General features: G+C 34.3%; 1 protein-coding gene across 1 annotated transcript in view; it reads right to left on the reverse strand.

Moving 5' to 3' along the window:
- The window catches only part of LOC148865443 (uncharacterized), a 34,759-nt gene extending 22,395 nt beyond the window's left edge, over nt 1-12,364 (reverse strand). Inside the window, exons 1-2 of the mRNA XM_088976387.1 lie at nt 11,960-12,364; nt 11,750-11,848 (exon numbers count right to left, since the gene is read on the reverse strand). Coding sequence (XP_088832513.1) covers nt 11,750-11,848; nt 11,960-12,364 — 504 coding nt within the window. The remainder of the gene's footprint in view (nt 1-11,749; nt 11,849-11,959) is intronic.
- Between the last annotated feature and the right edge of the window lie 1,458 nt (nt 12,365-13,822).

Genomic DNA, 13,822 nt, shown 5'->3' on the forward strand with positions numbered 1-13,822 from the left:
TTTGGAGATTTGTTTTGCAGAAACGGGCATTGTTGAATTGGCTTCACTTTGCAATTGCACCATTTTTAGATAGAGGCCAGTTTGGGTCTAACTTTGGGTTGAACTACCACTCTGGGAGATGCTTTTGTGGACTCTATATCAGGTATAATCAAAAATAATTTTAGGTTATAAATCTAGTCTGGTTCAATGCAAGATCGACCCTAAAATTTCAGATTTCAAATTACCAAAAAAATGGTTCATGGGTTAGAAAATTTTTCAACCTTGGAACCAAGCAACAACCCACAAACAACAAAACTCCTTCCATAAAAAAATTTGCTTCATCCAAAAGTCACAATAATCACTAGAAACACGTAGAGCACGAGAAGAAAAAACCATAGGGAAACCATCAAGCCTAGGAAAACACTTAACATGATCGCAAATAGTAACAATAGGGCTCAAGAAAATATCATGCTTTCACAAAGTAGCCTCATCAAAGTAAATCGGTACATCACCTTATCAGGATGGTATAGATAAGAATCAATACTGGTTGAACTAACAAAAGGCAGTAAGGACAACAACACAACATCTCAAAGCACATAGTATGCTTCTTCATCCTCTACACTTCCTCCTTTTGAGTGATCATTCATGAATCAAAATATAGGCAACCACTAGAAGGAAAATAAGGACAACCAACGAAGTTGTCCCAATTTTCTAACAAACAAACAAAAAGACCACTATTCACACTTAACGAATGGTTAACCCACCTCTTCCTGTGACATGAATCAAATCGTTTTTCCACAAAGCCACCTTTGTGGTGAACATTTACAACAGTATATCCTACTTCTCCAACCTTAACACCCAACCCAAGAAACCTTTCACAAACAAATATAAAAAGAAAAATACAATTTACATAACTTACAATAGGATTAGGTTTACTACGACAAATATTTTTGAGATCATAATAAAAATGACCTAGAAACATAGCGGCCAAAGCATAAACCTCCTCATTTTAAACATATTCTTCAAGAGAGCCAGGAAAGATAAATTTCAACAAAAGAATAGCAATAAAAGAAACTAAAATAGAATGTTCCATTTTGTCTTCATTCTGCTTTGTTGTGTGTGCAACCAGTACTCGAACCAATGATTAATCAACCGCGTGCATAATAGGCATCAATAGGTTTTAAGACATCATAAATGTCTTGACAATGACTAGTAGGAAAACCATTATCTGTAAGAAGAGACACATTACAAGTAGGGATGTTCATAAGAAGGCCCAACTCGACCAAACTGATCAACCTGGACTGACTCAACCCGAGTCGGCCTGGTTTTCATCAGCACCGATCGGTTTCAGGTTGGGCAAACTAGTCTTCCTACTTAACTAGTCTTCTACTAGTTTGGTAGTTCCTAGTTTCCTACTTAACTAGTCTTCTACTAGAACTAGAACAGCCATATCTTCTAGTTCCTACTTAAATAAATTATATCTATCATAGCTTCTATAATCTTTTACACCAAATAGGCAACCCATTAGACAATTACAATTAGAATTAGGTGTCCTTTTTTACCTATATTAGAATTTAGAAAGTTTCTTTAAATATAAATGTTTCAGCCTTCTTTCTATAAAACAGTTTGACTTTCTATTTTATTGTCTTATTGAATATTGATAACTTTTGTCTTTTGTCTTCTAACTTTTGTCTTATTGAATATTGATAATTTTTGTTTTCTATAAAATAGTTTTGTCTTTTGTCTTGTTGAATACAAAAGATTTTTGAGTGGAATAGGGGTTAGTAAGGTTGACACTAGACCAAAGGTGAGAAAGTTTCAGAAATAAGGTTTGACTACAGGAGAAAAACCGAAACCGACCCAACCCGACTCAAACCAACCATGTCGGTTTTGCCTATCAGTGGGTCGATTTCGGTTTCCACCTCAGGTAACCCAACCAGGTCGGGTCAGTTGGGAAAACCCCAGTAAACCGACCCAACCCGACCCATGTACAGCCTTAATTACAAGTACTAGAACAAGGAAACTCCAAAAGAGCGACAACATCCTCCAAGTTATAGTGAAATCTCCCAATAACAAAAGTATGAGTCGATGGACACCACTGTGAAACTATAACACTAACAAAGTCCAAAGAACAATTACTAGAATAATCATAAACAAGGTCCTCATGTCTCCATAAACCAACACCATCCAGACATACGACATACAAAGGATGATTTAAAATAAATGAACACCATTCTCTAATCTAACCAGATTGACATTCAAAAGTTTTAAGATTAAGCTCTGAGACACAAGAACCGCCACAAAACCTAACCAAACTAGGGACGTCTTCAATAGGTATAAAATCAAATGGCAACCTAGCCTAAGACTTCCCAAATGAAAAAATGTCCTCATGAACAGGATTTACAACATTAGAATCCATACAAGTGACAAAACCAAAGAAACAAGATGAAACAGTATCAGAGTCAAGAGTTGATACTGACTAAGGGAAAGAATCATGACCAAAAACAACAGCAATGATGTTGTGGGAAGGCATTGATGCAAACAAGCAAGCAGAGGATTCAAAGACACAAACACCAGGAAAACCTAAACCGAGAGCGAAACTAGAAGAGGGAAATTACCAAACTCTAAATTTGTAGACAAAAGTTTCATCATCATAGTACACATGTCAATAGATAAAACAATAGCCTAACCACTACGACCGATGTGACAATTCAAATAACCCAAATACCATTACTACACAGTATAAAAGCTCATCAAGACATAACAATAGGAGAAATTGAGAAGACGCCACACACAAAACAAACATTTTGAAATTTGAAAAATCACAATAATTAATGCCTAACAACGACATCATCATGACTATGACAACTACATCACATCCTTGACCGCAATATCAATACATCCACAACACAAGATACAACTACAATAAGCAGCATTACAATCTATATTAACCAACACATATAAACACAACAAAGGACATTGCCAACAGTCCTCGGATATTTGGGGACTAATATTTTTAAAAAATTCTTCAAAATTTTGGGGGTTAATTTCTTTCAAAAAATTCCACAGAATTTTGAGGGCAAATTTCTCTAAAAAAAAGTCTTAAAAGGTTTGGGGGGGCTAATTTCTTTCAAAATATTCCTTAGAATTTTTTTTTACAAATTTTTCTTAAAAGAAAATTTCTCATAAAGCTAAATCCTAAAATTTTTATTCCTCAAAATTTTGGGGCCAATACATGATAATGTCAAACAAATAACAAATTCATCTTTTGTTGAAAAGTGAGCAAGCGCACTTTTGAGTAAGGGCTAATGTAAGAGAACCTACCTTAGTATCACCATGAATCAATGGCTGAAGCAATATAAACCAAATCCAATGACTAAATAAAACTGAGATAAATGATCAACCCATAGAAACGAGGTAAAAGAGATAAAACAAAGTAAAGATTTAGTGGAAACTGGCCCGTAAACCACATCCACAAATGACAAAAACATGTATCAGCACCTAATTTTTTCTAGCTCCACCACTTGAATCCCCCAATTCACTCTAAACACCCGATCAGACCCTTCCAATCTCTTCAAAACACCCAAATACCCAAAAAAAACCCAACTTTTAGCCCAAAAAGCCCACAAATCCACCGATAAATTTACCTGATACCAATCTGATAGCCCCGATCAACCCCCATCTGCACTTTGACCCTCAGATTAGACAACACCATTAGACTCAAGACTTTTGAAAATACCTAGCTAGCAAACCTCAACTCAAAATTCCTCTGTTTACCCTCTCATGAAGCAAATGTTCCATTTTGACCCCTTTCGTTAGCCCAAAAATTTTAACCCAAACAAATTTGAGCCAATTAAACCATATGATTGATCCCTAGACACACCAAAATACCTTCCCATAAAGTTTCAACCCAAGATTTCCCAATTCACAATTCCATCAAACCAAGATTCCATTTTAAATCCTCTCATTGACCCAAATTCCTATAATCTTGACTCTCCCTAAACCAATCAGATATTACCACCAAATACCAAATACTCTAAAATAGCTACCTATAAAATTTTAACCCAAAATATCCATGTTTTCCCCTTATCACATATAGATTCCATTTTAAGGCTCTAGATTCACTAAATCAAACCCCCTCTAGATCTGCCTTATTTAGGCTCAGTGGGGCCAATCTGACCCTACCAATCAATCCAAAATGTCCAACCACCCTACTAAATTTCAACCAAAAATACCTATGTTTACTCTTTCATCTCAAGTACCTAAAAAAAATCCTTGGGACTGGTCTCTTCTTTAAGAAGCATGGGAATATGAAAGTTAAAGTTTATTCTAATGTTAATTGAGCTAGCTTAGTGGATGACAGGAAATCCACTAGAGTTTATTGTACCTTTATACATGTAAATCGTGTTACTTAATTAAATAAGAAATATAGTATGGTGACTAGATCTAATGCAGAAGCAAAGTATATGGCCATGGCTCAAAGTGTTGCTAAACTCCTCTGGATTAAAAATATACTAGGAGAATTGGGTTTTCCTCTTGATAGTCCTAACTCTTTTGTGACAATAAGGCTTCCATCAATGTTGCATCCAATTCAATGCTCCATGACAAAACTAAGCATATTGAGGTGGATATCACTTTATGAGGGAGAAACTAGAGAAATGATAAGTATGCAATCCTTATGTCAGCACTAAAAACAATTTGTAAATGTTTTCACCAAAGGATTAAATTCCTAGAAACATTATGTTCTTTGTGACAAGTTGGGTATGATTGACATCCATGCCCAAACTTGAGGGGAGAGATGTAAGAAGTCAGTTATGTGTTGTAGGGGCAATTTGGTCTTTTGCTTTCTTTTATGTTATGTACGGCTGCCCTAATATATAAATAGAATAGCTGGCACAGCCAGCATGTTGTTTGTCTCTCATTTTTTTCTCTCTTCTTCCCTTCTTCTTCCTTGGAAAATATAAGTTTCTATTCATGTTATGACTCGAGCGGTTTCATAAAACTAGGACTAGTTCACTAGTTATTTTATTAAACTGATTGGTTAGCTAGTTTTGACTATTTTTTATGAAATACGGTTCCCAATGTATGACCAAATTGACTAAAGGGTCAGGTCATGGTTCAATCAGTTCAATTGACCAATTTAGGTTGGTTTTCTAAACAATGCTAGGGGCTTAGCCAATTCTTCCTTTCTCTTTCTTCCCATTTCCTCTTTGCTATTCAATCAGCAAAATCCTCAAATTTTTAGGATATAGACCACCACCACTATAGCCTCACAATTAGTATGATTTTTTAACATCTTGATGTTTCTTTCTGTCAGATCCCTAAAATCTTAACATCCTTTTAAAGGGGAGGTGAATAGTTAGAAGGGAACTAAGGTGTAAAAGTTAAGCATGAGGGACCCCTAACACATAAATTGTATGCCTATACTTAACACATCAATATAATACAAAGTGCTTATTTTTACTAATTTGTGTGTCTTCTTTGTTGCCTTCCATGTGTTGTTTCTCTCTTTTGTATAATTGCTCAACTCATTCAAGTGTCACACAGGGCCTTGATTACTAGTGTGACCTTTGATAAGCAAATGACTAGCTCAAAGAAGGAGTCACCACCCATTTTTCAAAGGAAATGGGCTCTCGTTTTCATCTTTGAAGATCAATTTTATTTCCTTGATAGTGACTCCATCCTCCACCAGAAAAGCACTCAACCAAAGAGATTCTAAATTCAAAAGGATTAAGAGATAAAAGGTGTTACACACCCCTCTCTCCAAGCTACTCTAATAGCCCAGTATGGGAATGTTTAGGCTCAATTTCTAATTAAATCCAATAAAGTGATTGCTTTAAATCCCAAAATTTGAAAAGAACGCTTCCAACTTCTTCTAAAATTAATTTGACGTGATGTTATCAAGCCTTAGATAATATTTTACCTAAGATCCTCACCTCTCTACCACTTTATCTCATCTCAAAAGAAGTTGAAATACAAGTCCTCCAAGATTTCAAAACTTCAAACAACATAAAAACAAAATGAACCTAAGAACTATAAGTTTAACCAGTAAGTGAAAGGCTCACCTCTCGTATGTAACCTTATTGATGAAATTCTAGCAACAAAATCAGACGAAAAGAGTACTTAAAGGAGCTCAAGAGGGGTTTGAAACTATTAAATGCTTACATTTCTTACAAATCTTAGACTTGAAACACAATGGGCAGATTTAGAGTTTTAAGTTCAAATACCTGGGGGTTTTCACATGAATAAGACCTTTACAAGTGTTAGGAATATTTTTGAGGTCTCTCCTCTATTTCTTCCTCATAAAAATCACCCTTAGGGCTTGAGTTAGATCTCTATTTATAAAGAAAAGATGGGGAAAATGTCTAAAATTTACCCAATCAGAGACCTTGGGCTTCAAAAGAGATTTTTCATGGAAAAGGCTAAAGTTTTTCCACGAAAAAGGTGTTCACTCAAGTTTTCCTTCTTAGTGAAATGATTCTTTTTGATTTGGGGGTTGTGTCATTGCAGTTTCATATTAAGGGTTGTCAGTAGCATAAAATGTAAATTTGACTTGAACATAAATGTCATTTTGTCTTTTCATGACTTTAAGTGAGGGTATCTTTAGGTTGTTGGGTATCTTAAGTCTATTAGGCCATATTTTATTGGTCCAAACAGGTAAAGTATGGAGCGGACCTTATCCACCACCCTTTTTAGGTCTTAAGTTAGGAGTTGATAAGACAATTTAATTTGACGTATCAAAATAGAATATTTCTTGTTTAATAATCAAACGAGTGAATTAGGTCGTAAAATTTGGCATACCAGTTTTTTAGGTCTCTAAATACAGTTATGAGGTCTAATTGGTCAAATAAGGATGGGATCATGAATATCCATGGAAGGTAAGCTCTTATTAACAATATTTGTTAGAACATAATCTTTACTCGATGTTGGGTCAAACAAAGGAACTTTGGAATGCAATTTGGAGGGTAGGCATTTTTAACGTTCCGAATCTGATAGAAAAGATAGATTTGTGATCAGAGATGTGGATAGAAGGATTTAGTTCATATTAAGATTTTAGCTTATGGCTCACCAACCAATAAAAAGGTCTAAAATGGAATCCTGTTTATTTTGGGTAGAATTGGAGGTATTTAAAGCTGAATCTAATAGATGCTTTATTTAAAGGATTATGGACTTAGAATATGACTTTTTGTATGATTTAATCATAAACATCAAATGGGAATCTTTGTCAATCGGATGGTTAATCAAGGAAATTTTAAGTTAAAACATAGTGTGTGGGCATGGTTTGAGATAAGGAGTCAAGTCGATCGTTCCGATCTGAAAAAGTAGTTGATCTTGGTTGCCTAGCCTTATTCATTAAGGGATGTCCAAATGGAATCTTGGTATTTTTTAGGTTTATTGTTATAGATTCAAGGCAGGATTTAGGGGTTGGTTGTATCTTAGCATCCTTGAAGCAATGAATGTGTCAAATTTGGATTCGTAGAGTTAAGGTTTGAATATCGCATAGATTAAAATAGTTAAAGAGGAGGTTGGTGTGATAAAGATGGATCTTTAAGGTCTAGTCATGAAGTTCAATACAAAACTAAGTTTTAGTTTCCTAAGTCCAAGAATCATGTAATTGGAGGTTTGATGTTGATATCAATGTTGTCGTTTATCGAAGATTGTGTCAAAGGTAGGGATTTTGTGTTTCGACAAGTTTCAAGTTGATCTAGTAGCTAGCCCTTAACAAATGGGTAACCAATGTTCCCTTCTCAACCCATTCAAGTGTAGCACAAGGTTTCATAATTAGGGGTCTAAACAGATCGATTTCGAATCGGATTAGGCAATATCCGAATTCGAATCCGATTAAAAAATTAGACTCGATATCCGATGGATATTGAAAATTACTATTCGAATTCGAATCCGATTAAATATTCGAATATTCTATTCGAATTTGAATTCAACTAATTAATTATTTTAGGTAATTAATAAATATATAAAATAAATATTTTATTTATATAAATATAAATTAATTATTATATATAAATTATAGAAAAATTTTAAACATTTTATATATTATATAAGAATTAAATAATCAGTCAAATTCAGATATTTATCAAATTGAATTAGGTCATATCCAAATTCAACCAGTTAGATATTCGAATTATCCAAATTCAATTAATTATGTTGAATCTCAAATTCAAAATCGAATTCTCGAATACCATTGACACCCCTATTCATAATACTAAGACTGGTTCACCAGTTTTCTAATTAAACTAGTTGGTTAGCTAGTTTTGACCATTTTTTATGAAATATGGTTTCCAATGTATGACCAAATCAACTAAAGGCTCGGGTCATAGTTTAATCAATTCAACTAGCCAATTTGGGTTGGTTTTCTAAACAATGTAAAGTGTTTGACCAATTCTTCCTTTCTCTCTTTCTTTCCTTTTTCTCTTTGCTAGTTTAGCCAACCAACTCCTCAAATTTTTAGGATATAGACCACCACCACTATAGCCTTACAATTAGTATGACTTTTTAATATTTTCATGTACCCTTTTGTTAAATTCGCAAAAGCTTAACATCTTCTTTATGGAGAGGTGAATAGTCAAAAGGGAACTAAAGTGTGAAAATTAAGCATAGGGGCCCACTAACCCATAAGTTGTGTGCTTGTATTTAACTCAACAATGTCATACAAAATGCTTATTTTTACTAATTTGTGTGTCTTCTTTATTGCCTTTTGTATGTTGTTTCTTTCTTTTGTATGATTATTTGACCCAGTCAAGTGCCACCCAGGGTCTCGATTACTAGCCCTTGACACATGGGCAACCAATGTTCCCATCTTGACCTTATGGGTACAAATCTTATAGAGTTAAAATTTCTTCGACTATGTATTGAGTATTTCAAGTAGAATTGTAGACAACGTGAACTTTATAGTTTATTCTTTGATTGTTGGTCTTGGAAAACTTTGCTACATGGATAAACTAGTCGGAATTATGATTTATTAACTAAAAATTAATGAAGAAGGGCTATGATATTCCAAAGGTTTCCACATATTATCATGAGAAACATTAATATATTTTAGGAGGAGTTCTTAATTAATAATTTATAACCTTATTCTCAAATGTTAAAATTAATTAGGTTCAATTAGATATCAAACATGAATATCCATGTCTTTTCCCCATTAACTAAGAATAGGGATAAACTAAGTAGCTTGGGGAAAGTCTAGTCCTTTTTTAATGTTAAGTCTATGCCCATATATTAAAACTAAATATGCCAAGCTGGCACTTTCTTGCCTTCTATTTTCTTCTCAGACACTTATCGTTTCTTTGATTTTTTTCTTATTTTTCTAATTTTGGAATTGAACAAAAAAACTTAAGTGCCCAATCAGCTTTAAGACATTTAACTCTCCTCATTAACTCTCTCTCTCTCCTCTATCCATTGATTCTTTTAATTATCTCTCCTCATAATTATGCCATTATCTTTCCCCTTCAAAAACCCATGCCACTATTCTATGTCCTCTCTATTACTCTATTAAATTGCCTAAAATTCACAAACTTTGTCTATATCTGTATCCATTTCAATTTATGATAGCTATAAATATAACTCTAGCAAGTGCACTAGTTATCAAATAGTATAAAAATATCGTTCCTATGAGGATTTAACAAAATAAGTATTAGAAATATAGCCTTCCTTAATTATTTGGACAATTGAATTTCAGATTTGAAGATAAAAACTAATGAAAAGCATAAAAAATGAAAACAAGAGCAAAAGTAACAATGCTGAAGTATGTAATGATTGGTTAAATTCGTTAGGGCTTTCAGTCCACCTAATCATTCCAATGAATATTAATGGATGAGATTATCCAAGATAATTTGTCATTCCCATAAGCTGAAGTCTTTCTAATTTTATTTAATATTCTCTCTCGAGATATACTAAAACTACTTCTATTAGGTAACCCCTTGATCTCTCGACTAGAGTTCTCAAGATAGAAGGACATTAAGTCCAAGGAAAAATTATTATATTCAGATGAATCATGTGTATATACCCCTATATACTATTCAATTCATACCATGAATTATGTGGTCAGCTATATGAATTCCTCTCTCGATTCATTCACATACGCCAAATCAATTAAGAGATGGTCATTCCTAATAGCATTAAACAAGATAATTCATAGACTATATGGAAATCACGATCTTGAATAAATCAGAATAAAAATATATTCATTGATATGATTAGGCTTTCCATAACTCTAACTACAGATAAATTAGTTCATACTAGCAGAAATAAAATAAACAAGAGGAAAGAAAGAACTCATGGTGTCGCCCTTAGAGCTGAGGTCTCCTCTTCTCCTTGCCGCCACCTTCTTCTTGCTTTCTTGACTGATTGCTCCTCTGCTTCTTGATGCCTCTCTAGTCCGCCCCCTACCCCTTTATATAGCTTAAGGGGAGGGGGTGGTCTCCTACTCTTTCTTGAAGTTAATCTCTCAAAAATAGAAAGTCATAGTCTAATCCTACTCTTATCTCTTTATCTAATGAACTCAATCTTTTTGTCTTTATGGGAATACATCATAAATTTAGATCTGATAGGACTCTTCTCAATTTCTTGTTCTTCGATTCGTATTAGACCTCCTTTGCGAATTGGGTTGTTGCCAAGCTCTTCTACAAGTAGGGCTTAAGCTGCGGACTGGGCCTTCCTACGAATTTTCCCAACTTTGGGCCCGGATTTGACTTCAATGCAGGATGAATCTGCAAAAGCCCAAAACATGAAAATTGTGGATTTTTCTCTTATCCATCCATTGGGCCTTGAATCATCCCAATCGGAGTTATGATACGCGAGTTAGGCCCAAATTACTGAACGGTGCCAAAACTACAAAAAATCATTCGATTTGCCTTTCTTTGCTTCTGATGCCTTCTTTCATGCCCTGAACTGAAATACAAGAAATATGAGTCAAATTAAGTACTAATTAAGTATGCAAGACAGAATATTTGGGGATAAAAATGTGATAAATTCTACTCTCATCAAATCCCCCACACTTAAACTTTTGCCCGTCCTCGGGCAAGACAAAATTCAATAAAAATTAATACAAAAACAAACTAGCTAGCCTACTGAGTTTTAAACGCAATTCTCATTTATCCTTCTTCACAAATATTCTAGGTTAACTATTTCAAACCGTTGAATCAACACAACCAAGTCACACATGAATCATTCATCAGTCAATCCAATTTTTTCTACTGCAAACCAGATAGTAAATCAGGGAAAACATTTCTCCTTGGTGGAAGTGAGTGCATTTTATGCTCCATCTCACTTTTAGCATTACTTGGTCAGTAAGTGCATCTTATGCTCCATCCTACTGTTTGAATTGCTGGCTAGTAGGTGCATTTTATGCTCCATTCTACTATTGAATTGCTTGGTTGGTAGGTGCATTTTATGCTCCGTCCTACCAATTGAATTGCTTGGTAAAATATTTACCAAACCTAAATTTAGGACTAGCTTAAAAGGAATGGCTTCAGATGAATGGTGTACTTTCTGATCATATTTCTTTACTCAGTTCACAAGAATTTTCCTAGAATATTATTTCAATTGATTTCAAAAGAGTTGAGTTTTTTTTTTTATGCAGAAAAACACGACCTAAATCAAATTTTAAAACACAACCTAAATTCTAACCTAAATCCTAAATCCCCTCCCCCACACTTAAAACTTACATTGTCCCCAATGTGAGGTTAAATGCAAAGAAAGGGCAGAAAAAACTAAACTAGAAATGTAAAAACAAAAAAGAAAAAGAAAAACAAACTTCCTTATCATAAACCGGATCCTCCAACTCTCGTGGTAGCAACTTTCGGTTTTTTCCCCTCTCATCCATCATAGGCGGGTTTAAATATGGAATAGGGACCTGCAAAGAAGAGGGTAACAATATCTTATTAGAAATCAGGAACATCATATAATGAGCATTACCATGTCTGGACTTGGACCCTTCTTGACCGGCCTCCAAATTGTTCAAAACCTCCTTAACTTCTTCATCCAAATTATCTTTCAAAACTCTTTCAGGGTAAGGGAGAGGAACTTTAATAGCATCTAAACTCAGTTTAGGTGTACTCCCTTCAATCTCCATTTGAGAATCGGATGCCTCAACTTCCTTGTCATCATTCTGGGTCTCACCAATTGTCTTCCCACTTCTTAAGGCAATGGTGTTTACTTGCTCTTTGGGATTCTTCTCCGTGTTGTTGGGGAGCCGTCCCTCTTTTCTTTCTGACAACAGATTTACAATCTGCTCCATTTGAACTTCTAAGTTCTTGATCGATGCTTCCTGTTCTTGGAATTTTGCTTCAATAGCATTGATAAACTTAGAAATCATCTCTTCCAAATTACTCTTTTTTTCTTGTGGGGGTGGCTGTTGTTGGAATCCCATGAGTGCCTTTTGCTGATTATTGCTCCATGAAAAGTTTGGATGATTCCTCCACCCTGGGTTGTATGTGTTTGAGTAGGGATTGAAATTCGACGTACCAGCATGAGAGATAAAATTAGCATTCTCATGTGAAGTAAAAGGACTACCTAATGGTCAATCAGAATTACTATGTCCTATTTGACCACAGAAATCACATGGGATGCTAGATGATTTAATTGCTGCAATATTAAAAGTATCCAATTTCTTATTTAGATTAGCAAGTTGAGCAGATAGGGCTGCAAGGGGATCGATTTGGTGTATTCCTTTTTGATTGGTTCGGTCATTACTCTATTGGTAGTTGTTTGATACCATATCATAGGCTTCTTTTGGAGTTTTACTCATGATTGTGCCTCCTGTAGCTATATCGATAATGCAGCAATTAGATGGAGTAATACCATTATAAAAAGTTTGAATTTGATGCCAAACTAGTATTCCATGGTGAGGATACTTCCCAAGCATCTCTTTAAATAAAGAGCAAAATCCAAATTAACCAAGTTTAACAAGTTCTAATATTATTTTAGGATTAAATCCCCAGCAACGACACCAAAAACTTGATAGCTATAAATATAACCCTAGCAAATGCACTAGTTATCAAATAGTATAAAAATATCATTCCCCACGAGGATTTAGCAAAATAAGTATTAGAACTATAGCCTTCCTTAATTATTTGGACAATCGAATTTCAGATTTGAAGAAAAAAACTAATGAAAAACAGAAAAAATGAAAACAAGAGCAGAAGTAACAATGCCGAAGTATGTAATGATTGGTTGAATTCGATAGGACTTTCGATCCACCTAACAACTCCAATGAATATTAATGGATGAGATTATCCAAAATAATTTGTCATTCCCATAAGCTGAAGTCTTTCCAATTTTATTTAATATTCTCTCTCGAGATATACTAAAACTACTTCTATCAGGTAACCCCTCGATCTCTCGATTAGAGTTCTCAAGATAGAAGTGCATTAAGTCTAAGGAAAAACTATTATATTCAGATGAATCATGTGTATATACCCCTATATACCATTCAATTCACACCATGAATTATGTGGTCAGCTATATGAATTTCTCTCTCGATTCATTCACATACGCCTAATCAATTAAGAGATGGTCACTCCTAATAGCATTAAGCAAGATAATTCATAGACTATATGGAAATCACGATCTTGAATAAATCAGAATAAAACTATATTCATTGATATGATTAGGCTTTTCACAACCCTAACTACAGATAAATTAGTTCATACTGGCAGAAATAAAACAAACAAGAGGAAAGAAAGAACTCATGGTGTTGCCCTTAGAGCTAAGGTCTCCTCTTCTCCTTGCCGCCACCTTCTTAAATTGTAATTATTAATAAAGCTTAATTATATTGAAATGGAGATATTCGATGATATATTATTAGGCTAAATAATCTACTTCCATT

This window comes from Nelumbo lutea, chromosome 3, assembly GCF_056320005.1.
Source record: "Nelumbo lutea isolate HS-2025 chromosome 3, American lotus-T2T, whole genome shotgun sequence".
Taxonomy (NCBI): domain Eukaryota; kingdom Viridiplantae; phylum Streptophyta; class Magnoliopsida; order Proteales; family Nelumbonaceae; genus Nelumbo; species Nelumbo lutea.